This window comes from Dipodomys ordii, unplaced genomic scaffold (genome assembly GCF_000151885.1).
Source record: "Dipodomys ordii isolate 6190 unplaced genomic scaffold, Dord_2.0 Scaffold49, whole genome shotgun sequence".
NCBI lineage: Eukaryota > Metazoa > Chordata > Mammalia > Rodentia > Heteromyidae > Dipodomys > Dipodomys ordii.
This window is the reverse complement of record NW_012267265.1, coordinates 10,613,931-10,640,682: the sequence shown is the minus strand read 5'-3', so window position 1 is coordinate 10,640,682 and position 26,752 is coordinate 10,613,931. Positions and strand designations below refer to the sequence as shown.

Here is a 26,752-nt window from a genome sequence, read left to right as displayed (position 1 = left end):
CAGAAAACCGGAAGTAACGCTGTAGCTCAAGTGGTAGAGCGCTCGCCTTGAGCTGAAGAGCTGAGGGACAGCGCCCAGGCTCAGAGTTCAAGCCCCACGACCGACAAAAAAAAAAAAAAGCAAAAGCATAGGAGCCATTTATCTGGGCCCCAGTGATGACATGAGAAGTACTCCACAAAACTGCAGACTCCTACAGCCTAAAGAATGTCACTGGAGCACCTGGATCCCAGCAATCAGAAGCAACAATCTGAGTGAACAAACACTTTTTGAGAATAAAAAGGAATTAGCAGAAAAGGGATAAAATAAGGAGATTTTTTCAATTTCAAGGAACTCAAAAGACCAAATGATAGTAATAATGTATTACTATACAATCTTTGACATCACTCATAAGAAAATGCTTATTTGTGTCCACTGTAGTTTAAGAAAACATGGAAATGCTGTTGGCAAAGTATGGGCCAAATATTTTTTTTTTAAGTCTAAGAGCGCAAAGCTAGAAATGAAATCACTGATTAGCTAGAAAACAAATGCATTTACTTAAGGACTACAAAAACCTGCAGTTTTACTGCAAAGAAAACAACTTAGAGCTGGGTGTTGGTGGCTTATGCCAGTAGTCCTAACTACTCAGGAAGCTGAAATCTGAGGATCTCCATTTAAAGCTAACCAGGGCAATTAAACACCAATCAAACACCAAAAAAGCAAGAGATAGAGTTGTGACTCAAGTGATACCATGCTAGCATTGGGAAAAACAAAACTCAGGAGCAGAGCCCAAGCCCTTAGCTCTACAGCGCGTGCGCGCTGTAACACACACACACACACACCACACACACACACACCACACACACACACACACACACCACACACACACACACACACACAGCCTTAGGGAACAAATGATTTTCAATCAGCAAATAGTTTATGGTTTTCAATTCCTGAACCTCATTTAGTCACTTTTATCAATTCTACGGTATCGCCCATATTTAGGGAGAAATTAATATCATAAGGATATAACAAAAGTATGAAGAATTTAAGATGTAGAACCATCCAATTTTAATTTTTTGGTGGCAATTCTGTGATTTGAATTCAGCTAGAAAGGCACTTTTACATTCAAGCTATAACCCCAGTCCTTTTTGCTGTGGTTTTGTTTTTGTTAGAATAAAAACAATGATCCTATCTCTTATATTAATCCTGTGACTTATAAGGGAGAGGGAGGATGAATGAGAAGCATCTTTGAGTTTGGGAGCTGCTGAACTGTCACCTAAGCACTTACTCTGCTTTTATGTGTCCTGCTGTGAATGCTGCCCTCCACATGTGGCCCTGCAGCTGTTTGAGAGCGGTGGTCTTTCGGTCCAGAGACATCTGCCAGAATACATTATCTACCACAGCCTGGATTATCTGTTGTAGATCATCCACCCCATTCCCAGATGCTGCAGGGATTGGAACTGCCCCTTCCAGATGGGTGTCTTCTTCAGCCTTTAAGTCATAAACAAAACAAAGTTTATTTCTTGTCAATTTTTATTATTATTATTATTTTATTTTATTTGTGAAGATACTGTACAGAGGGGTTACAATTACATGGGCAGGATAATGCGTACATTTCTTACCAAGCATTGCAGCCTCCTCCTTTGGTTTACCCTTCACATCCCTTCCCAGCCTCTCCCCTCCCCCCCAATCCCAATCCTTCTCCTTCCCCCCCTTCCCCCACCCCCCCGCGCACCGACGTTGTAAAGCTCGTTTTGGACATGACAACTTGTACTTCTCATTGTTGCAACAGGTCCACCTGTATCTTTAAACAACTGATTTTTCCCCATCTCCTCCTCAAGTTATAGAAAGGTTGGACAAATGGGATTGCATAAAGTTGCAGAGCTTCTGCAGGGCAAATGACATAGCTAGCAAGATCAATAGAAAGCTCACGGATTGGGAGAAAATCTTTACTAGCCATACAACGGACAAGGGTCTCATATCTAAAATATACTTGGAACTCAAAAACAACAAATCCCCAAAGAAACAACTGCCCAATAAATAAGTGGGCGAAAGACTTAAAGAGAAACTTCTCTGAAAAAGAAAGAAGGATGGCCAATAGACACATGAAGAAATGTTCAACATCCCTAGCCATAAAAGAAATGCAAATCTTGTCAATTTTTTTAAAAGGATGTTAAAAATGAGATCACCCAAACCAGGCAGATCAGTTTTCTCCAATTATATTAGACCTACCCTAGAACTGTTACCAAAGGTTCCAAAAAGAATGACACCGAAAAGAAATGCTCATACCTGTAATTCTAGCATCTTGGGAGGCTGAGATGGGTTAGGATAGTGGTTCAAGACCAGACCAAGCATAAAAAAGTTCCTTCTCAATGAAGAGCTGGACACAATTGTGTGTACCTGTTAACTTAGTTATTGGGAAGCTTAACATAGGTGGATCACATCTAGATGCACATCTAAACAGGAAGTGAGATACTAATTCAAATTAATGAACAAAATTTAGCAGCAAGAGCACTTGTCTAGCAAGCATGAGGGCCAGAGTTCAAACTCCAGTACTGCCAAGGGAAAAAAAAAAGGAATTTTATAATTGGTACGTTTACATACCTAAGCTGAAATTAAAATCAAGAAGCATATTTTATGTGAAAAAGCATGTAACAAGATATGGTTAATTCACTCATAAAGATCAATAAACCAGGATTTTAAGAAACTAATAATTTTCTCTTTAACTGAAAAAATGGGAAACACAGAACTGGTTTATGGCTAAAATTCAATGGAAAAAGCTAATGCAGTAACAGAACTGGTTTATATTCAGCCTCTCCATTTTTTGCAAAAACCCTAACAATGTAATTACAAGCTGAATCTCCTGTAGCTGAGATCAGAGGATCATGATTTGAGATAAGCCTGGCAAAACAGTTCAAGTGACCCCTTCTCAACCAACAAGTAGACACAGTGGAACTTCCCTGCCATCTCAGCTCCCTAGGAGGCTGAGATTGGGAGGATGAAGGCCAACCAGGGCAAAAAAGTTCAAGGTTCCATCTAAACAGAAGATAAGTTCATAGTGCCTAGTGGTGCATGCCTGTCATCTCAGCTACAGCAGGAAACATAAAAGAGAAAATGTGCAGTACAGACAAGCTTGGGCAAAAACCAAACCCCTATCTAAAAACAACCAGTCCATAAAAGGGCCAGAGGCATGGTTCCTACAAAAATGCCTACTTACTCCAAGCAAACCTGAACAACTAAGTTCAAACCCCAGGACTGCTTGCTGAAAAATTATTTTAAAGGAATATATAATAGGACACTATATGTGTATACTTCAACAGGGTGAGAAAATGTGTTAAGGAAGGGAAGTATTTCAGATCAATTTTAAGTTATCTAGAAAATTCAAGAACCTCAAAGGGTATATTATTTCTCTAATCCTAACTAAGTAAAATATATACAAAGGGCATTCAATGATATCCAATGTAGGAAAACTGACAGCATTAGTGCTACATGACTTTGCCATTGAAGCAAATTGAGTAAGAAAATCAACAGGAGTTCCATCAAACACAGAACGTGGATGACGGACTGAGGAATTTGGGAGGAGATGTAGAGGCAGAATGACACAAGGAGACAAAGTTGGTTCTGAAGGCTGGGCCAGGAGAGAGCTAGATGAGAATTCTGGGGGGGGATTGGGGGTCTAAGGACCCAGGAGCACTGTAAAAGAGGACTGTGAAGGCTCATGTCATGAGCCAAGAGAGTGGAAAATGACAAGGAGCTGTCAGTGACATTAATAAAACATGTAATGAGACTGCATATAACCTCTGTATTCCAGGCAGAAAAGGTTTAGTTTTACAAGATTCTTTTATGCAATTTAAACAGCTCCTGGAAGAGGCAACTCTATAAACAAGGAACTGTTATAACTTGGTTGTTTAATTATGTACCCTGAATTCCAAAGCAGGCAAGTCACTTCAACTTCTAGCCCCTGGGAATCTGATTACAACATGCTCAGTGCATGTTCCACATCTGTAGGCATCCTCTATGCTAATGATTCTAGGGGATGTGAAAGAAAAAAGTCCCAACCTGTTTCCTTAACAGACTGACATCCTGCTGGCACTCCTCCTCTTCCCAGTGTGTTTGTAGATATTCTTTCACATTTTCTTTGATGTAAGGAAATAAAATGTCCTGGACAAGAGAAAAAAAATTATGGATGAGAGCTTGGCTTTGCGACCTACACAAGAGATCCAATTCTTATATAATCTCATCTTAAATAACTGTAACAAATTAATTAACGGAATGCTTAATGAAAATTGCTGCCGTAGTTATGAACAGGGCAGACACAGACCAAAAAAACAAATGAACCAGACCAGGAGTTGGCAAACAACCCACACACCAAATGTGATCTTGCATTTGTTAACAATGCTTTACTGAAACACATCCATGCTCATTTATTTGCAGCTACATTGGGCCCACAATGGCAGAGTTGAGGATTTGGACCAAGACTATGTAGCTCACAAAGGTTTACATTTATTTGTTACTAGGCTATTCACAGTCTGTCAACTCCTCAAATGTACTACTAGACCACAGATCCTTGACATGGATGGGTCTTGTTTCCATAGCACACTATACATAACTCAAATTATTTGCTAAATGAATGATACCAATTCAGAACTAATGTTTGAAAAAAGAATCTGATCACCACAATTTGTTCTTGGTATTCAGACATTCATTCTTGGTATTTGACTGTCTACAGAAATTGATATGCAAAACAGTTCAGTATCAACCTGACAGTAACCCATGTATTAAGAACATGATTTCTACAATGGAGGGGCTAACAATGTTCAAGAGGAAGTGTACTCATTACCTCACTCATGTAACTGTAACCCTCTGTATAATATCTTTACAATAAAAAAAAAAGAACATGATTTCTCATTAGCCAGTTTAATTTATTTATTTGGTGCCGTGGACTGAACCTAGGTGTTTTACCAATGAGCTACACCTTCAGTCCCTCTTTGGTCAAAAAGTTTACATTTCTGGCAAGGCCCCAGTAGCTCACAAGTACACTTCTAGTTATTCAGGAGGGCGATATTTGTTTGTTTGTTTGTTTGTTTGTTTTTTGGGTCCGGTCGTGGGGCCTGAACTCTGGGCCTGGGTGCTGTCCCTCAGCTCTTCAGCTCAAGGCTAGCGCTCTACCACTTGAGCCACAGCGCCACTTCCGGCTTTTTTTTTTTTGCGTATGTGGTGCTGAGGAATCAAACCCAGGGCCTCATGCATGCAAGGCAAGCACTCTACCACTGAGCCACCTTCCCAGCCCAGGAGGGCGATATTTGAAGGATTGAAGTTCAAAGCCAGCTAGGGCAGAATTCACACAGCTCCATCTTAAAAAAAAAAAAAAACACAGAAAAAAAAAGCCAGTCTAGAATAAAGAGGAGGGGGAAAATGAAGACAAGAATCCAATGTACAGCCTACAAAATTAAGAAGGGAAGGAATAGGTAGGATGGCTCAGAATGTTGAAAGGAGTGAAACCAATCAAGATATAAAATTCATAGATTCATAAAATGCTTTGTTAAATGGCAACTCCTTTTTACAACTACTTTTTTAAAAAATTTAAGCCAGTCTAGAGGTGTGGTTCAAATGAATAGAGTATCAGCCAAGCCATGAGCAAACCAAACCAGAGTGCAAAGCTGAGTTCAAACTCCAGTACTACCCAAAACACACAGACCATATATACATATATATAAACACATGTTATGTATAAACACATACATGTTATATATGTGTGTATTGTGTAATATACATGTATATGTTATATATTATATATATTACATAGCACTTAAAAACTAACATTTTTAAGTTACTTATCAACATGAATATAAACTCTAATGTATAAGTACCATTCTAATACAGAAGAGATTACTCAGGACCTCAGATTGAAGTATGATAATGTATTTCTTTAAACCCGGACCTGAAACCTAGTATCAAATTCATCTTGGTGGTGGAAACATATCATTATAGAAAAATTTATTTTTGCCAATTCAAAATATTGTACAATTGAAACAAGCTAGTTCTGATCCTCTATCCTACACTTGCTTCTTTCTTAACTAGTTATCTTCTTCCCGTGCCCCAACTCACAGCAACTAAAATCCCTCCTGGAGTATAGTGATCCTCTTAAGAGATGAAGTACTCGAAACTTATAAAAAGGTTATAAAAAAATGTAATCTGAGTCTCATATCTGACATCCAGCTTCTAAGAAGCTTCTAAGAAGCTGGATGGTTCTAAGAAGACTTCAAGAAGCACCTTGAAATCATGTCCAGGTCCTTATCTTCTGTTGGAAAGACTTTTGTTGAATACAGACTCGAAGTAGCAACCCAGGCTGTGATCAGACCCTGCCTCTTGCTAGCTATCTTCAAGAAACTTATACTTACTGGGCCAATTTTTCTTCCCTGGCTATACAGGGAATCATCCCTGGCTGCACAGGCAATCATTGACATCATTAGAGATAGTCTATGGGAAAAATGCTAAACTGTCACTTAGTATATTCTTTAGGACAGTCATTTAAAGTGGACTAGGCTCCCCTATAGCTCTAGTAACAAATAATAGCAGGGAACCCAGAACATCAACCACAAATTCACTTATGTTGATCAGCTCTGTGCTCCTGTGACAAAACACCTGAGATGATTACACTTAATGGAAGTAAAGCATATTTTAGCTCAGAGGTTCAGGTATACAAGATCACTTGGCTCAGTGACTTGGGGACTGTGGCAAGGTATATATGGCACTCTGGCAGCCAGGAAGCAAAGACAGAAGAAAAGGCGAGGGTCCCCAAATCCCCTCTTCAAGGGCATGTGCCCAATGACATTTCCTCCAACTACAAAGCTTCTACCACCTCCTGGTAATGTATCAGACAGGAATCAAGCCTTCAACACATAAGGCTATGGGGGCCAGTTAAGATCTAAACCCTAACAATACTCACATGACTAAAGCTTACCAAGTGCCAGACACTTGTCAAAGAACTCACAGATTAAAGAATTCAAGGTTTCAGACAACTTTGAACTTCTGAAGAAAGCTTCAGAAGTTGGAGATTACAATTACTGATCATCCAGGGGCTGGGAGGGTGGCTCAGTGGTAAGAATGCTTGCCTTGCATGCACCACATAAGCAGAAAAAAAAAGCCAGAAGTGGCACTGTATCTGAAGTGGTAGAATACTAACCTTGAGCTGAAGAGCTCAGGGATGGCGCCCAGACCCAGAGTTCAGGCCCATGACCGACAAAAACAATTACTGATCATCCAATAAAGTTCAGAACTGAGTAAAGACATAAAAGCAATATAGCCAAAGCTTAGTAAAATATCTAAACGTCTAGAATATTTGTATTACTTGGGACCAACAATTTAGGTGACTTCTATTTTAGTGCAAATGTTATATAACATAAAAGCACATAGTAAAATTAATAAATTGTGAAATTTTTATCCCTTCTTTTAACATACTTATCAAGTTTCTTTCTAAATAAGATAAATACAATGCCTTTAGGTTCCTTCTAAAATGCCAATAATTATATCATTGCCTAGCATGTATTACGACATTCATATGCATGCTCTAAAACACACTTTTCAGAGTACTAGGACTGAGGCCTGGCATGTATCTGGCCTTGGGCTCCATCCTTAACTCTTCAATAAAAGAACAAGAAAAAGAAGTTAGCATTTATTATACAATCCTGTCCAGTGAACACTTCACCGTAATAATTGTAATTTACTTCAGTTATATCTATTTATAGACCATTTCAAAATCCTGTAGTATAAAAAGAGAGCTGCAACTAACCATGTATTCAACAAATAAATCTATCTTCCAGGCACCTAAGAGGTTCTTAGGGAAGGAGAGCAGTACATATAACAAAAAGAGGAATAAGTGGAGAGTGTTTGCCTTTCAAGGACTGTAATTAAATTCCTCTAAACAATGAAGGGGATACTATGCAAACAGTAATTTCTATCACTCTTCAAAGCTCACTAGCAGCTTTCAGAAAGAGGCTTATTAAGTACTGCAAAAGTTTTTGGTTTATTTGTCGGTCGTGGGGCCTGAACTCTGGGCCTGGGCGCTGTCCCTCAGCTCTTTAGCTCAAGGATAGCACTCTAGCACTAGAGCCACAGCACCACTTCCAGCTCTTTCTGCTTATGTGGTGCTGAGGAATCGAACCCAGGGCCTCATGTATGCAAGGAAAACACTCTACTATTGAACCACCTTCCCAGCCGCGGTGCAAAAGTTTTTAAGATCTGGAAGGGGAGGGCAGAGTTGGGGAGGTGAGGAGGAAAGGGAGGGTGGGAGAAAAACAAAGGAGGGGGTAACAATGCTGGATAGGAAATAGAATCATTGCCTTGCTCGTGTTAACTGTAACCCCTCTGTACAGTATCTTTACAATAAAAAAATACATATATTAGAGAGAAGTTTTTAAGATCCATAAATGGTTAGAATGTTTAGATCCTCATAAATGTTTAGAAATCAAAATATAGATGTTCTTTATGGTCAAGTAGTTATATCAATGAGAAAATCATAGAATTAATATAAATAAAATTGTTTTGTAATATTCACGTAAGTTCCCTTTGAAGAAAATGGGTAATAAAAGATTTTCCCCAAAGAACAATACTTCAAAGTACAGCTATTTAAAGAAATGATTTTAAGTCTTCAAAGGGAATCAAACCACTCAGCACACGATTCATAGTATTGAAGACCTTAAATTTTTTCAGCCAGAAAATAATACAAAGGCAGTTTTAGTGTGCTACTATTTCATTAACTCCAGAGAATAAAAAGCAAAGGAAAATTAAGTGGCTTAATGGTTCTTAAAAATAAATCATATTCTCAGCTGGAGGCCAGTGACTTACTTCTGTAATTCTACCTACTCAGGAGGCTGAGATTGGAGGATCACCATTCAAAGCCAGCTCAGGCAGGAAAGTTGGTGAGACTCTTAACCAATTAACTACCAAAAAGCCAGAAGCGGAGCTGTGGCTCATGATACAGGGCGCGAACCTTGAGCAAAAAAGCACAGGGACAGCACCCAGGCCCTGAGTTCAAATCCCAGGACTGGCACACATAGTAATGATAAGTAAATAGATAAATAATACCACTCATTCACATCTATAATCACAGCTACTTAAGACCCTGAAATCTGAAGATCCTGATTCAAAGCCCTCAGGAGCAGACAATCCTCAACATTCTTAATTCACAGCAAAAGTGTGTAAGTGGTGGTATGACTCAAGTGACAGAGCACCAGCCTTGAATGAGAAAGCCAAGTGAGAACATGAGGCCCTAAATTCAAGCCCCAGATAGACAGACAGACAGATCATATTTTCTAAGAAATAAAAGAGGTTACAAAGCAAACTGCTGAACAAAATAGTATTTCCAGGTATAAAGAAACAAAATCCAAAGGTTCTTTCTCTCTGGGTCAAGACACTACAAGGAAAAGATATATAAACTTACCAGGTGAACCATGTTTCCAGCCTTTTTTGCTTTATTTTTCAGCAAGAATTCAAGTCCCAGGAGCAGCATGCACATATGCACAGTAATAATAATGATAAATTAAATTTTTAAAAAAATGCAATTCACTCCAAAACTAAGTAATTTATGTTTGTAATTTATATTGGTCATGCCTGCTGTAATTCTGGCAATGTACATGACCAAAAACTGTTAGATCACCATTGTAAAGAGTCAAAGTCAGAAGTGGGGGGAAAACCTGCAGAGGTATAAGTCCTGACATGAAGAATAGAGCTGACAGCACTGAGGAGAGAGCAGCAGTGAAACATGGAAGGAACTCACAACCAACTGTGATGATCCCACAGCACATCTCTCCAGGCTTCAAATACTCCTAGGAGAAATTAATTGGTTGCCAACATTCACTAAATGATTCTAGCTGGGAATGCTTTCTGTTCTAGAAATCAGAAAATCCTATGACTCTGAAAACAACTGAAAATTAAAACCATTCATTGTGGGCTGGGAATGTGGCTTAGTGGTAGAGTGCTTGCCTAGCATGCATGAAGCCCTGGGTTCAATTCCTTAGGACCACATACCCAGAAAAACCCGGAAGTGGTGCTGTGGCTCAAGGAGTAGAGAGCTAGCCTTGATCTGAAGGATAGTGCCCAAGCCTTGAGTTCATGCTCCAAAACTGGCAAAAGCAAAAACAACATCAACAACATTCATTGCTTTTCCTTATCAGGAGTAACCTGACACAGCAACAGGCTAAACAGAGAACAGTACCTCCCAAACCAAGAAACTCTTAAAATATCCTGGATTGCTGATATTGTATCATTCATACTTACATGAATCACATACACATTGAATTTTAATTAATAGTCTCACCAATCTGTCTACTATTCTACCCAGTGAAGGTAATTCAGTGCCCAGTGTCTCTTACAGTGTGAAAAACTCAGTGTGAGGCCAACGGTGACATCATGTTCGTTTTCATCACCTACGCCTCAAACAACCTCATCTGATACTCAAGGGGAAAAAAACAGAGGAAAAACTGGCTGAATCTGATTTACCTGAAGATGGACAGTCTCCAAAGAGAATGAACTTCTTAAGGGCACTTCAATGGTAATTTCCAGCAATATTTGATTTTCACAGTAAAACTACTGGGGAATCAAACACTCAAATAAAGAAAAGCTCAATTTAATTTCAAAGTATCAACAAAAGGTAATGTGAATAGGTCCAGTAGGTCACACCTATAATCCTAGATTCTAATAGGGAGGTGGAGATGTGAGAATCAAAGTTCTAAACTAGCCTAGACAGACAAATCCAAGATTCTCATCTCCAATTAACAAATAAAAAGCCAAAAGTGGGATGGGCATATGGCTTAGTGGTAGAGTGTTTGCACAGCATACATGAAGCCCTGGGTTCGTTTCCTCAGTACTTTATAAACAGAAAAGGCTGGAAGTGGCGCTGTGACTCAACTGATGGAGTACAAGTCTTAAGCAAAAGAAGCTCAGGGACAGTGCCCAGGCCCTGAGTTCAAGCCCCAGGACTGGCAAAAAAAAAAAGCAGAAATGGGGACATGACTCAAGTGGTAGAGCTCTAGAGGAGGCACGAGGCCCTTGAGTTCAAGCCCCGTACTAGCACGAGTGCTCATGAGTGCACACGCATGCACAAATACACACATGTAAGAGAAAAATTCCTCTTTTCTCCATTTTGGGGAGAGTTATAAACCTGCTTCTTTGTAGTTTTGTGTTCATATTTCCAGAAGAATTTTAAAGTTATGTTGTCATTTAGTAATTTGGGCTCTTTAGGAAACTGAACTGATAGATCTTTAATTTTTTTTTAATTTTTTTTTTTTTTTTTTTGCCAGTGCTGGGGCTTGAATTCAGGGCCTGGGCACTGTCCCTGAGCTTCTTTTGCTCAAAGCTAGTACTCCACCATTTGAGCCACAGCATCACTTCTGGCCTTTTCTGTTTATGTGGTACTGAGGAATCGAACCCAGGGCTTCAAGCATGTTAGGCAAGTACTCTACTACCACTAAGCCACTTTTCCAGCAAATTGATAAGAAGTAGTCTTGTTCTTCAATCTAGGAACATGATATATTTTCTCTTCATTATGTGTCCTTTTATAACTTTCAGCAATAATTTTATTGTCACAAGATTTTAATACAAAATTCTATCAAAGGGCTGGGAAGGTGGCTCAGTGGTAGACTGCTTGCCTTGCAGGCATGAGGCCCTGGGTTTGATTCCTCAGCACCACATAAGCAAAAAGAAAAAAGCCGCAAGTGGCACTGTGGCTCAAGTGGTAGAGCGCTAGCCTTGAGCTGAAGAGCTGAGGGACAGCACCCAGACCCAGAGTTCAGGCCCCATGACCGGACCCAAAAAAAAAAAAAATTCTATCAAAATAGCCTGTCCCTGGCATTCACAGACATAAATGGACCAGCAGTGAACCTGCACAAATATGAGCAACTGCTTTTTAAATATCTCTATATATCTATATAAATATAGACATACAGATATATAGTAAAGGTGATATGCAGTGGGGTTACAGTTACATAAGTCAGCTAATGAGTACATTTCTTTTTGAACTGTGTCACCTCCTCCCAGTTTTCCCCTCACCCCACAAATTGTATAGTTTATTCCCAACATAGTGTCCAGTGACTATCACTGCTGAATTAGTTCACCCTTTGTCCCACTATTTCTGTCTTTCCCTTCCGCTCCCCAAATCATATAAACATAATATACAAGACAAAGGGTACGTAAGTCAAAAAAAGGGACAAAAGGGAATAAGCCAAAGCAGGGAGCAGGGCAGGGAGAACCACAAACAGTACAATAAAAAAAACTCATTTCCATTTCTTGGAGGTCATCTCTAAACACTCATTTTATGAGTCCTTGTGATCTTCTCCTTTATTCTCACTGTGAATATTTACAGTACAGTTTAATTATGTCCAAGTGCAAATATTTGTCTTTTACTGTCCACTCGGTTTACTTGTAGATTTATAGGCGCATTCTAATTATTACAAATGAGGGAAACCATGCAGCCTACGTTTCTCTGGGTCTGGCTTATTTTACTTAATATAATTTTTCTAGGTCTTTCCATTTCTTTACAAATAGGGCAATGCCATTCTTTCTGATGGAAGCATAGAATTCCATTGTGTATATACACCACAGTTTCTTGATACATTCATCCACTGATGGGCATCTGGGTTGATTTTCTATCTTAGTTATAGTAAACAATACTGCAACTGACATGGTTGTGCTGGTGGCTTTAGTGTGGCCTGGTTGTGGTCATTTGGGTAAATGCCCAAGAGTGAGATTGCTGGGTCATAGGGAAACTCTATATTTAGGTTTTTTGTTGTTGTTGTTGTCAGTTTTGGGGCTTGAACTCCGGGCTTGGGCACTGTCCGTCAGCTCTTCAGCTCAAGGGGAGTGGCTCTACCACTTGACCCACAACTTGAGCCAGGCTGGCTCTGAACTATGCTCCTCAGATCTTAGCCTTCTAAGTAGCTAGGATGACAGGCATGAGCCACTGGCACCCAGCCTATGTTTAGTGTTTTAAGGAACCTCCATACTGTTTTCCAGAGTGGCTGAACAAGTTTACATTCCCACCAACAGTGTAGTAGTGAGCAACTGCTCTCTGACAAAGGAATTGAGAAATAAGAACCAGCAAAGGCCAGCATTACTAAGGTACATTCATATATAAAACAGGAAACTTTTCCAAGAGAAAGTGCAATACCAGAGGAGCTCTCTTGGCAGGACTTGTCTTTGAACTCAGAGCCTGGCGATGACTAGGCTTGCTTGCAGTGCCTACCACTTAAGTCATACTTCTGGCCTTGCTTTTTGTTACTTATTTTGGAGACAAAATCTAATGGAATTTTCTGCCCAGGCTGGCTTCAAACTATGATCCTGTGAATCTCAGCCTCCTGTATAGCTAGGATTTACAGATGTGAACCACCAGCACCCAGCCCCAAATGAACACAGGTATATGCCACCAATAAAGATTTGAAGTAACTATAACAGTTATAAAATAGAGCTCAGTAAGCATAGAATGGCAATCTAGTAGCTTCTGCTACTAGAAGGGGAAAAAAATGCAAATACTTCTATTGGTAGAGTTTGTTTCCAATGAACCACTAAGTCTTAAGTCTTTACCCTAAGTAACAGCTATCTGAATATGCAGGTGTGCAAGCAGCAACTAAGTGTATGTGAGAAGCATTTGAAGGAAATTTTCAGATTGTTGAAGCCAAAAATTAAAAGTGACATATTGTTATTCAGATTTATAGACCTCTCCTTTACGATCACAGAAAATTTCCTTGGCTGGGCATGGTAGCTCCCAGCTACTCAGGAAACGGAGATCTGAGGATTGTGGTTAGAAGGTAGCCTGGGCAGGAAATTCCGAGACACTTATTTCTGATTAACTACCAAAAAGCCAGATGAAGAGTTGTGGCAAAGTGCTAGCTTTAAAAAACTAAGTGACAGAACTCAGACCCTGAATTCAAGCCCTAGCACTAGCACAAAAACAAATATTTGTTTACTAAGCAGTGATTCAGAAAAATAACCCAAAGAATAGCTATATATTAATCACAACCTACACGTACACTTGTCACAGTCTATCACTGGTCAAGGGAAAACAAGAACACAATCTTTGATGCACAGCCTAAATCTCCAACCCTGGTGGTGGTCTTTGCAGGTTCAGGCATGTTTCTGACTTATCCCCTAGGCTGTTCTGTAGCTTGTGCCTGCAAGTACTAATCCCACACCACTTCTTATGGAAGATGATGAGGACATGACTAAACTTTTCCTTAAGCTAAGGGATTCAAGGGAATTAGTGGATTCACAATGCAAATAAGCAAAGGTGGTGAAATAAAAGATACTCGTTTAATTCCTGTAATACCTTGCCAGAAGGTGTAACATAGGATAAGCTGTAAGTAAGCTCAAGGAACACTTTTCTTCATGTAGAAACTTTTTCCCAAAAACATAATGAAGCTGGGCGTCAGTGGCTCACACATTGTAATCCTAGCTACTCAGGAAGCTGAGATCTGAGAATCACTCTTCAAAGCCAGCCTGGCAGGAAAGTCTATGAGACTTTTTTGGGTCTGGTCGTGGGGCCTGAACTCTGGGCCTGGGCACTGTCCCTCAGCTCTTCAGCTCAAGGCTAGTGCTCTACCACTTGAGCCACAGCACTACTTCCGGCTTTTTTCTTTTTGCTTATGTGGTGCTGAGGAATCAAACCCAGGGCCTCCTGCATGCAAGGCAAGCGCTCTACCACTAAGCCACCTTCCCAGCCCCCGTCTATGAGACTTTTATCTCCAGTTAACCACCACAAAAACTAAATGGCGCTGTAGCTCAAGTGGTAGAGGGCTAGCTTTGAACACAAAAGCTCAAGGACAATACCCAAGCCCTGAGATCAAGCTCTATGAATGACAACAGCAACAAAAACCCCATAATGAATGCCAGAATTCCAGGAGTTTCTCAATTCTCTTTTTTTCTGGTTTTCCAGAGTTTCAATTCTATTTTCTATTCTAAGCACATTATTTAATATTGGACCTTATTAGTTATTAAAATCAAATTCAGGGGAAAAAAGATAATGTAAAACTGAATTTGTTTTGTTTTGTTTGGTGCTGGCTCTGCGTCTTGAACTCAGAGCCTTGTGCTCTCATTTGGCTTTTTTTGTTCAAGCATTAGGTTTTTTGCTCTATCTCTTGAGCCATACCCTCACCTTCTTAAAGTTTGTTAATGTGTACTTTTATCTTTTTTATTATTTTTATAGCCTTAGTGCCCTCATATCAACTATAATTTAATCAACACATCAGCCAAAAAAAAGTTTGTCTCTCTCTCTCTCTTACACACAGACACATGCACACACACACACAGTAGCCCATTGTAAAGGTTAAGTAAGAAAGTAAGACCATTAAAGAGTTTCTGAATAAGATAAATTGAAATCCCAGGCATATGTGGTTCAGCTTTTTACAGCCTTCATAAAATTTTGCATACACCTTAGTTTTCAAGGATGAGTCAAACATTTCTCATGTATACAGTACTCAACATTTTCCTCCATCATTCCACAGGCAACAGGACAAGTTCACACATCTGACTCTGACTAATAACGCTGACAACACTTTTCAACTCCCATCTCCATGCCTACAACTTTGAAGAAGATATAATTTAATTATCTCTTTAAAATGTGCAAAACAAAATAGCCCTTGAGATTCTCTACCAAGAGTTTCTCTTTCAAGTAAACTCATGAGATGATACTTTTTGTTTGTGCTGGTCCTAGGGGCTTGGAATCAAGGCCTGGGTGCTGTCCTTGTACTTTTTTGCTCAAGGCTAGCCCTCTACCACTTTAGCCACAGCTCCACTTTTCTGGCTTTTAAATGGTAGTTAATTGGAGTAAGAGACTATGGACCTCCCTTCTCCCTGTCCTGGCTGGCTTCAAACCATACAGATGTCAGCTTCATGAATACCTAGGAGCCTTGCTGAGATGACACTCTTTTAACAGCCACAAAGTATTTATGAATATGGAGACCAGACAGAGGCTTCTGAGAAGTCATGCCAAGAAGATGCCCAGTTCAACATGTTCAGACCTGCATTTAATGAAATTCTTTTTGCATAATTACCATAAATATCCACAGACCTAACATTCTTATTTGTGTAGTTTCTGAAATACTGGTTTTGATACATTCATGTGCAAAAAAAATAATAATATATTACAAGGGACTGGGAAGGTAGCTCAGCGGTAGAGTGCATGTCTTGCAAGCATGAGGCCCTGGGTTCGATTCCTCAGCACCACATAAACAGAAAAAACCGGAAGTGGTGCTGTGGCTCCAGTGGTAGAGCACTAGCCTTGAGCTGAAGAGCTGAGGGACAGCGCCCAGGCCCAGAGTTCAGGCCCCATGACCGGCAAAAAATAATAATAATAATAATAATATATTACAAATAGTTAAGGCTGGGGATGGTGGTGCGCTTCTGTAATCTAAGCACTAAGTCAAAAGGATCCTAAATTCCAGGCCAACCCAGGGTACAATCCAAGACCAAAGAATAGCTAGAGGACCAGCTCATGTGGTAGAGAACAGAGTTCAAACCCCAGTAGAGCAAACCAAACAGTAGTAATTAACATTTAACTAAATGCCTAACTATTTATTTATGTTGGAGACAACTACTATGTTGCCCCGGCTGGCTTCCAACTCACAGTCCTCTTATCTCAGCTTTCTGAGTAGCTTACACAAGTGAGAGACTGCTTTAGCAGGGTGCCAGTGGCTCACAACTGCAATCTTAGCTACTCAGGAGGCTTGGGATCTGAGGATTGCTATTCGACAGCCCAAGTAGTAGAGTGCTCTTGAGCACAAAAAATGGCTCTGGGACATTGCCCAGGCCAAGTTCAAAGCCCAGGCCAAAGGGGGGGGTGAGGGGGGAAGATTCCTTTAATCGTTTTCTCAGAGCACATAATCTAGTGTCAAACTCAAGTAATTGATTTAGGTCACTAGGACATTTTTTCCCCTCAGATTTCAGATAACTACCACAAGGATTACAAGAAGTGGCTCAGTCTCTAACAGAAAACATAAAGGAGAAAAAGGCTGGGGAAGGAGATCATGCTGTTATAAAAATGATTTGTATGAGGCATCAACTGAGAATGGCCCATAGTTAATGTTACATCCCTACTTCTGCTATCTCCAGATACTGCTGGTCTCCTGAAAAGACAGCAAAACATCAGAGTGAGTAGGCTGCTAACTGTAAATCATAAAAATCAGGAAACTTTATGCTTCTGTTAACAGTTGCTCTATTGCAACAATAAAGTCAATAGATAATAGTTGCTATATTGCAACAATAAAAAGTTAATCCATTAATAGCATATGAGTGATCCTAAAATTTTCCAGACTTTTCATCCCCAAGTTTGTAATCACTGTGATTATGAACTTGGGAATAAAAGGTCTGGGATTTCTTCAGAACTCTCACTAAGATGACAAGATACAGTGATTCTTCTGTAAAATTTTAAAGTAGTTGTTATATCTGGACTTTGAAAAGAGTATATGGACTTTATGCTATAACCTACATACAGAAATTTATTCACAGATCTTTTTTGTTAGTTTTTTTTTTTTTTTTGCCAGTCCTGGGGCTTGAACTCAGGGCCTGGGTGCTGTCCCTGTTCTTTTGCTCAAGGCTGGTACTCTACCACTTGAGCCTCAGCGCCACTTCCAGCCTTTTCTGTTTATGTGGTACTGAGGAATCAAACCCAGGGCTTCATGCATGTTAGGCAAGCATTCTACAACTAAACTACATTCCCAGCCCTACTCACAGATTTTTTTTTTTAACTAAATTTAAAACTCAGGCTTCCTAGTTGCTTGGTGAATGAATCTTTCCCCTACATCTCTTGACCTCTACAGAAGCCATCTGTAGATAACACTTTATCTATCTTTAATTCAGATAGGCAAACAGAAAACAACAACAAAAAATGCCTGCTGCACGGCAAAGCTGTAAGCCTGTGAATTAGGTCTGCACAAGTGTTAATCAACCAGAGGCATGCTTAGGATAAAAGCGTCAAGCTTGTATGGCTTTCTAAGGAAAGTGAACGTAATCTAGAGGTGTCCTATGGGTCCAGAAATCAGTGCTGTGGGCCAGAGCACAGATGAGGAAAATGAAGTGTGCAGTTCGGCTCCTAGCAGGGGTGGGAAGTCGAAGAGCAATCTTTCCAGTGCAACGTCCTAGGCTATTTTGAAAGCTTAGAACTCAAAAGGCACAGAATCGAGGCTGTCATCTTGGCTAGAGGAGAAACAGGGAGCCCATCTGCCACGCGATGGACGCCCACATCACCCCCACCTCGCTCCTGCTGACCTGGCCCCGTCAGTCTCTTCCTTTCAATCACTTCCATTTCTTCCTACCCAGCTGCATGTAACCAGAGCAAGGACGGGGGTGGGAGAAAAGATGGTGCCTGGGGAAGGAAGCACGGACGCCACCCAGCGCGCTCCGCAGCCTCGCCACTTCCTCCTCCTCCCTGTTCCACAGCTCCTGGAGCCCACAACGCCTCTCCCAGACCTCGGGCCTCCAAGACAAAATCCGCAGTCATTAAACAGAATCGTTTCCAATTGCACCCAAACACAAACGACTTCTCCGCTCCCTTCCGCCCCTCACCTTTACGAAAGCAATCGGGGTTGTGGTACCTTCGATATCTAGAAGGATCGCAGTGACTTCGGCAGGCACCGAAAGCACGACCATTTCCCTACCGGATGCTACCACGGGAATCGGCCTGCGGGTCGGGAGGGCGAAGGACGGCGCCAGCAGCGCCTCAGAACCTTCCTGGCCTTCAGAAAAGCCCCGCAAACAATACCGAGGCTGGCGGCAGCGAGGGATCCCAGACGCTCAGGACACACCACCTCCACGGACGTGCTGCAAGCGGAGAGCCGACCGCCGAAGGTTCTGCACCGGGAGCAGCGGGGAGCCGCAGGCCCGAACCACGTGGGCAGCGGGTGGGCGGGGCTCTCCGGTTCCGAGGGGGGCGGGACAGCCCGCGGCCTCACTGCCGATTGGCCGCCGGTAGGACTCCGTACGCTATCCGTCCACTGGGATCTCGCGTGGGCGGGAACAAAGAAGCGAACGCGGGAGCCGCGTGCGCGTGCCTTGCGCAGTCTGGGTCCACCAGCGGGAGAGCCACCCCCCCCCCCAGCACGTGCAGACGGGAGCAGCCACCCGAGTGGCGCGCCGGGGACGTGAGTGCCCCTCCTCCGCCCCACGCCTAGACTTTTGAATATCTACAGTGCGGGGCCGGGCTCGCGGCCGCACTCCCTAAGGCGGAGGCGGCGGCGGCGGCGGCGGAAGAGGCGCCCCCGCCCGGAGGAGCCGCCGCGCGCCCGCTTCCTGTGCGGCTGGTTTCTGTTCGCGGGAAACAAACACGCGTGCGCGCGGTGCACGGCCGCGCTCTTGCCGTCCCGGCCGCTCGCGCCTAGCGCGGTCCTTTTCCTGGAGCAGCCGGCCACGGTGCTAAGCCGACAGCAGCAGCTCCGCCTTGGGGGCAGACCGAGGGCGCAAAAGAGCAGGGGGTGAACCGGCTCTTTGGTAGAGGAGTGGGTCGGATCGGACGCCAGAGACAAAGGCGATTTCCAGGCAAGAGGGACTGCGGTCCTGCCACGGCGCTGCTCGGGATTTCCAGCCCTCCCCCAGGGTTTTTCGCCTCCGATTCTTCCGTCCCGACCCCGCCATCCCTCAACTTCTCCCCGTCCTCCCCCCCCCCGCGCGACCTCGCTCCTCACCGGGAGGGCCACGATGGAGGTCCCGCCCCGGCTCTCCCATGTGCCGCCGCCGCCATTGTTCCCCTCAGCTCCCGCTCCCTTCGCCTCCCGCAGCCTCTCCCATTGGCGGCCGCGGGCGCCCCGGCAGCTGGCCCCGCTCCTCCCTTCGCTCGCTTCCAGTTCCGCCCGGCAGGGGGCGCGGCGGACCCCGCGCCACGTCACCGCCCAGCCGCCCTCCCGATTGGCGGGCGGGGCGGCTATAAAGGGAGGGCGCAGGCGGCGCCCGGATCTCTTCCGCCGCCATTTTAAATCTAGCTCCATACAACGCTCCGCCGCCGCCGCTGCCGCCAGCCGGACTACGCGCCACCACCCTCCGACCGACCATTCCGCCACCATGGAGGACATGAACGAGTACAGCAACATAGAGGAGTTCGCAGAGGGATCCAAAATCAACGCGAGCAAGAATCAGCAGGATGACGGGTACCCCACGCTTCCCCCCCACCCCCCCCAGCTCCTCTCCCTTCCCTGCCCTCCCAAAGCGCACCGCGCGCGCCCTGGTCTCTTCGGGAGCCGCGTGCTGCACCCATTCTCTTCCCGAGCCCACCCTCCGCGTGCCCGCCAGGCTCCACGAAGCTTGGAGGGGAGAGGAAAGGGGAGACGAAGGGGCTGACTCGAGAGCCCCGCGGAGGGTGGGGGAAGGGCGCGGCGGGGTTGGCGGAGGACGGCGGCGTCGCGGTCCCGAGTGCGCAGGCGCCGCGGGGGGGGGAGGGGCCGCCGCGCCACTCTCCGCAGCTGCCGCCGTCGCCTCATTGTGTCTTCTGCTCTGCTCCGACGGCTTGTTCGGAGAGTTGAGCAAACTTCGGCTTGGGCACCCGGAGGTACGACTTGGTACCTTGGAAAGCAGTACCTAGAATGTTGGCTTTGACAGCTGAGGATCAGAGCGGACCTGAGTCGCGAGGAGTCATTGTAGAAAAGTTGAGATCTCTGACCCCCCCCCCCCCAAGGAGTCTGGGTAGAACCGTCGCGTGTGATTCTAAGGGCTTTTTAAAACTGTACCTGATGGCAGCCTTGGGAAAGCACTCTGTCGGTTTGAATAAGTAACCTCGAGGTGGTGGAGCTTTGAGATTTGTGATCTGTTTGTATAGTGATAGATTTAAGAGCTTAGATTGAATGTGTGAATTACTCCCTGCTTATTTCAGGGCTGAAGTCGTTTTTTTTTTAAGTTAATGTTAAACTTTTTTAAAAAGCAATTTTTTATCCCTAGTAAAATGTTTATTGGAGGCTTGAGCTGGGATACGAGCAAGAAAGATCTGACAGAGTATTTGTCTCGATTTGGGGAAGTTGTAGACTGCACAATCAAAACAGATCCAGTCACTGGAAGATCAAGAGGATTTGGGTTTGTGCTTTTCAAAGATGCTGCTAGTGTTGATAAGGTAGGAGTGTGTTTTGCCTTGTGCTTCCTTTTTTGTTTCTTGTATATTCTGGGTTTTGTATGTGCCTGCCAACGTAAAATAAATTTGTCTTCTAGGTTTTGGAACTGAAAGAACACAAACTGGATGGCAAATTGATAGATCCTAAAAGGGCCAAAGCTTTGAAAGGCAAAGAACCCCCTAAAAAGGTTTTTGTGGGTGGATTGAGCCCAGATACTTCTGAAGAACAAATTAAAGAATATTTTGGAGCTTTTGGAGAGGTGGGCTGTTTGCTGTGCTTATAAAAAAAATTTTCACCCCCGGTCCAATTTCTATAGAGTTAATAGTTTCACGTGGTAGGATTCATTACTGTTTGGGTGTTTTTCGAGTTACCCTATTCTAAATTTCTCTAATATAATGGTAATTCATAATCAGTGTCTGGACTTAAAGAACTGGTGGAATCTCTTGTAACATGATATTCTAGATACATACATAAGTTGTTATGGCTTGGTCATAAAGCTTAGAAATTATTAGAATAACATTGAGGCTTGACAGGTCATGTAGCATTCTAAGACAGGGAGATAACTTTGCTGCTATTGAATGATCTTGACTATGCATCTTGATTTCAGATTGAAAATATTGAACTTCCCATGGATACAAAAACAAATGAGAGAAGAGGGTTTTGCTTTATCACATATACAGATGAGGAGCCAGTAAAGAAATTGTTAGAAAGCAGATATCATCAAATTGGTTCTGGGAAGGTAAAGCAGTTTAATTACATGAAATGAAAAATTTGAGGGTTTTCTCTATTTGAGAAGAGAAAAATAGTCTTAGAATTTTAGTGAAAAATTCTGTTTGTGTTTGTTTGTAGTGTGAGATCAAAGTTGCCCAGCCCAAGGAAGTGTATAGGCAGCAACAGCAACAACAAAAAGGAGGAAGAGGTGCTGCAGCTGGAGGAAGAGGTGGTACTAGGGGTCGTGGCCGAGGTGAGATTTGATTCTTAGGAAATAACCAGTTTAAACTTTGTTGAAATTAAAGCTATCACAACATGGCAAAAAATGCTACCTTGTGGGGGGTGGGAATGAGCTTACTTAGTTTCACACCTACTGAGAATAGGCACTTTGATAACGACACCATAAACACCACTGCAAGAAGCAACACTGCATGACAGATTTCCTTTGGAGTCCTTGTTTTAAGTAGAAGGGCCTACCCATTTTCATCTTTAATGGTGGTAGGATTAACTGAAACCAAAACAACTGGTAGCTACCCTGCAGTATAAATACCCATTTCTGCCTTTTAACTTTTGCAGAATAAAAGACAAGAATGTTTTGGGGGTTTTTTGTTAGGCTTGGGGGTCAGAAGTTATTGCCTAACAATCATTGTGCATTGTTTCAGGTCAGGGCCAAAACTGGAACCAAGGATTTAATAACTATTATGATCAAGGATATGGAAATTACAATAGTGCCTATGGTGGTGATCAAAACTATAGTGGCTATGGCGGATATGATTATACTGGGTATAACTATGGGAACTATGGATATGGACAGGGATATGCAGACTACAGTGGTAAGAATACTTATCTTAACTTCATAAACCAGTGGTATTAAATGTTAAAAGTAGATTGCCATGCTGAAATTATGTGGCCTTAATTTAAATTATTAAGCTTTTCAAATGTATTGCAGTTAAGATGATTATACTAACAGAATGTAGTTTAATGTTTCTGACTAGTTTATATGGCTATTGCATGCAGAGTTTTACATATTTGATAGTTTAAGTGTGTAGAACTGTCTTAACAGGAAATTTTCTGAAAAAGTTTTATTTTTCTTTCTAAAAAGGTCAACAGAGCACTTATGGCAAGGCATCTCGAGGTGGTGGCAATCACCAAAATAATTACCAGCCATACTAAGGAGAACGTTAGAGAAAGCAGGTGTGTATAAGAGTACAAGAAATCAATGGAAGTGTCTTAATTTAAAGATCAATAGACAAATGAAATAAGTAAAAACAATATAATGTAGCCTGTTTTTACTAAATTGTTAATTTTGTTAATTGCTTTATGAGTCTGTTTTGCCTAAAGTGTCTATAGATCTTTAACTTTTAAAGTCTTACCTCACCTTTTTTAGTATTACAGAAAAACTTAAAAGTTTTTCTGTTTTGTGTACCACAAGGTCTAGAGGAATAATTAAAACTTTTTTAAAACTATTAACAGGTAAAGTACTGAAATGGGTACAACTTAAGGAAAACAAGAATGTTATCTTCTAACTCTGACATTATACCTTGTTTGTACCCGCCAGCGGGAACTTCATTGCAGGCCGTGTGTCACCCTGACCACGTCTATCTCTGGGGGTCGCACGTTGCGGGCAGAGCGCAAGGCATACACCAGAAAACGCTGTCCTGTGGTATGGTCTCTTCCAACTTCATGTACCAGCGTAAAGATTAAAGTGGAAAACTTCAGACTTTGGCTTCTTTTTAAAAAAAAAAAAGATCTTTTTGGAGATTAAGTGTCATAAACTTAACTTAAATGGTTTTTTACAGGAGTTAAAGTACATAAATGCCTTTTTACAGCTTAATCATTTTGGTCTTCTGTTTAGTGTTGTATTTCAATTGTGGAGCCTCATTTTAAGTGTTCATTCTTTAAGATTTAATGCTTGCTTTTTCTTTTTATAGCTAATAGTGAAATCTACAAAACAAGAACTTGTAAATCTGGGATATAAGTTAAAGATCACATGCAAAGAAAATTTTTTTGTAATACAGTAAATCTATCCAAAATCAATGATTGTTTTAGCATTTTATTTACTTGGTTTACTAGAGATATTTCTAGTAGGCCTTAATCTGTACAACCTATGAATATGGGACAGTGGCATTCCCAGGTTCTTTTCTGAGTAGTTTTGAATTGGACATCATTTGGGAACTCCCAAGTGAGTTTCTCAGCTTTCTGAAATGGATTTTGCTAATGAAAATGCATGTGATCTTTAATTATTGAAGAAAACTATAAAGTGAGAACTTAAAACAATTCATGAAAATGGACCTTTGAAAGCTTGTCAGAATTGCACAAGTCTAATTGGTACTTTGTTTTTATTTTTAGGAGATGCTAAAGAAAATCTCACCTTACAGGACTACATTGAAGATTGGTCTTCTGTTGATCTGATTATTTTGTAAAGACTTTGTAGTGTATAAGACACAATTGTGTCCAACTGTATATAGCCGCCAGTTAGTTTTCTTTGTTTTTAGTTTGTCTTTTGCTATGTGTTATGACTCAATGTGGATTTGTTTATACAAACTTTTATTTGTACAATTTCATGTTAAACCTCAAATAAATGCTTCCTTATGTGATTGTTTCTGCGTCAGGTACTACATAGCACTGTAAAAAATAATTTTAAAGAAGCAATAATTAAGGCAGTTTATTTTGTAGGAAGTTGGCCCATAGGAAGGAACTGTGGTCCTTAATAAGTACCCACAGTGTTGCTCAGATCCCAATTTTTTTAGGTATATTTTCCACACTCAGGCTTGAATTTTTTTTTCCCCTGTTAACTAAGATTCAAATAATGTTCTTTTCCTCTCTGGTTATCTGGAGACTATCTTGAAAACTTAAGTCATATTATTGTGGTTAGAAGTTTTGCAGCAGACAGCACTCTTACCACTCAGCCACATTTCCAGCCCCATTGTATTCTCTTAAGAATAGGACTTTGGGGCTGAGGATGTAGCTGAGTGCCTAGCAGTCCCTAAAAAAAAATTTTACCGACATAGCTTGTTCATAGCTCTCTGGCATACCACATGTAACTTCCAGTAATTGCATTGGGTGATCAGTGGTCTGCTGGAAAAATTTGGTTAGTCAACACCATGACTAGTTCATTTAATTATGAAAGTAAGTCTCCAGATGGAAGTTGTAAAAAGCACTATAAAGCTGGTAGAAACAGATACATAAGAACTTGTCCATTATAGTTTGGTCAGCAGATTGAGATTTGGGGTACTGGCAGAATGACATAGTTAAGTCACAGCCACCAGCAGATGAACAAAATGTTTCCAAGTTGGCATTTCAAGGAGCTTGTGTTGAGTTCTTAGGGAAAGTCAACACTAGTAACTTTCAGTGTATTTAGTGCATGAATTAAGCATTTCTGTATTCAGACATAGGAAGGAACCATGGGGGGAAAATGCTTAAGTCTTGAGTTTGTTGATTATGAGGCTAAGCATAATGAGTATCATTAAAGCTTACCTTCTGGTGCATCAAAAGTTTTAGGTTTTAAAGTACATTTGGCTGACAGTTTTATTCAGTATAGTTGGATTTGGGAGTTTCCATGTTCCACTATAGGATGCTAGGATTGACATTTGTGTTTACATACAGAAAAGTTGATCTTAGGTTACACAGAAGTTGTTTATGCTGATACCTGCTTCTTTATTTTAATCCCTGCAATTTTGTTCCAATGATATATGTACTTGCTAGGCTACCAAGTTGAAATTTCTTTGGCCTTGTTTTGCTACGACCAAGTAACAATGTTGGCTATTGTAAGGAATTGTTTATTTCAACATGGAACCTTAGGGAATAGAAGGGAGATCCATTTCAAGTTGTGTTAGTAGGTGCAGTTATCTAGAGTAGTGAATCTTGTAAGTTCAAATCTATGAGTAGGTGACAAGTTGGCATTAAGATTGTCCTTTTTTTTTTCCTGATCAAATAAAAACTTTTTTAAACTACAAACTTCAATTAAGTCTTGATATGTATGGCACTAAGAAAGAAAATACATTACATTTAAAGATGGCTTACCAAGAATCGAGGGGGTAGTGAGAATATATTTGGTCTTTCATTCAGAGTCTTTGAGATTTTTCAAGACTTTGTCAGTGCATGAGCTGATAAAAAGTTTGAGATAAATTGCCAAGCCTATGAGCTAGGCATTTACAGTGGATAGCCTCTTACTAAGGTTTAATCCATCACGTTAGAAATAACCTGAGTACTTTGAATATTGAAGTGGGTGGGACTAAGAATGAAATTCTGATGTAACTGACTCAAAGCATTAACCTGAATGTCTTAAATTATGCTTCTTGATTAATTTTGAACAAGTTCTGTGGCTCTACTCAGAAATAAGTTCCATTAACATGTTACAATTTCATACTCAGTTGCTTTTGCAAGAGTAGGACTATTAAAGTCAAGATGACTACTAGATACTAACTTGGGTAAGCAGAGCCTTTAATTCATCCTTACATGCTTCTGCATAGTAATGATCATTTACTAAACATAAAATAGGAATTCGAAGTCACTGCTTAGCAAGATTTGGTTTGTAATAAAAATGTCCACCTGGACATAATTGATAAATTCCTTGACAAAGAGAATGGCTTCATGAAAGGGCAAACTGTACAGATATCACTAGTCTCTTGACAGGTCTGGCAAAGTGTAAACATTTGGTATAACTTGATTAAATACTCCCCTTTCTTGTGAGTTTTCCTTTTGGTAAAATGTTACTCAAGTATTAAGTTTTCATTCTAGGAACCCGCTATATTACAAGTGTGTGCTTAGATGTACATGTATGAAAGATATTTGGCTTTTCAAGTTGCTTAGAGCAACTGCTTTAGGTACCTTGAAAGACAAGGATCTTAACACCTTGGGTATCACCAGTTAGATGCCACGTTCACAGGCCACATAGGTACAACTGTGTACCTCATGGGAAATCCACAATTGTAAACCCATTTTTGCAGTTCAAACTGGTTAAAAGATGCAATCAAGCTTCAATA

The 26,752-nt window shown here is 41.4% G+C and overlaps 2 protein-coding genes across 4 annotated transcripts in view; one reads left to right on the top strand and one right to left on the bottom strand.

The window, feature by feature from the left end:
- The window catches only part of Enoph1 (enolase-phosphatase 1), a 31,767-nt gene extending 12,932 nt beyond the window's left edge, over nt 1–18,835 (bottom strand). Inside the window, exons 1-4 of the mRNA XM_013020108.1 lie at nt 18,532–18,835; nt 4,039–4,140; nt 1,268–1,470; nt 220–247 (exon numbers count right to left, since the gene is read on the bottom strand). Of these exons, the coding sequence (XP_012875562.1) occupies nt 220–247; nt 1,268–1,470; nt 4,039–4,140; nt 18,532–18,615 (417 nt within the window). The 5' untranslated portion in view covers nt 18,616–18,835. The remainder of the gene's footprint in view (nt 1–219; nt 248–1,267; nt 1,471–4,038; nt 4,141–18,531) is intronic.
- A 554-nt stretch (nt 18,836–19,389) lies between these two features.
- Nucleotides 19,390–25,724, top strand: Hnrnpdl (heterogeneous nuclear ribonucleoprotein D-like). Of its 3 annotated transcripts, XR_001175206.1 has the most exons (9): nt 19,390–20,105; nt 20,890–21,058; nt 21,154–21,315; nt 21,664–21,795; nt 21,906–22,020; nt 22,430–22,600; nt 22,870–22,961; nt 23,326–23,430; nt 24,117–25,724. XR_001175206.1 is itself a non-coding variant. In XM_013020180.1 (8 exons), exons 1-7 carry the CDS (start codon nt 19,660–19,662, stop codon nt 22,938–22,940), a joined length of 1,266 nt encoding a protein of 421 aa, XP_012875634.1. In that variant the 5' UTR covers nt 19,390–19,659; the 3' UTR covers nt 22,941–22,961; nt 23,326–25,724. The 3 variants fall into 3 exon arrangements, 2 of the variants coding, with proteins under 2 accessions (XP_012875634.1, XP_012875635.1); XM_013020180.1 differs by having other exon boundaries at nt 23,326–25,724; XM_013020181.1 differs by lacking the exon at nt 23,326–23,430 and having other exon boundaries at nt 19,392–20,105.
- The last annotated feature ends 1,028 nt before the right edge of the window (nt 25,725–26,752 follow it).

What these genes read in the sequence shown, in the direction of transcription:
- Hnrnpdl (XM_013020180.1), top strand. Translation starts at nt 19,660, where the DNA reads ATGGAGGTCCCGCCCCGGCTCTCCCATGTGCCGCCGCCGCCATTGTTC. An exon ending in ATTTTGGAGCTTTTGGAGAG is followed by an intron (nt 21,316 to 21,663) that starts GTGGGCTGTTTG and finishes TCTTGATTTCAG; the next exon opens with ATTGAAAATATTGAACTTCC. An exon ending in ATCAAATTGGTTCTGGGAAG is followed by an intron (nt 21,796 to 21,905) that starts GTAAAGCAGTTT and finishes GTTTGTTTGTAG; the next exon opens with TGTGAGATCAAAGTTGCCCA.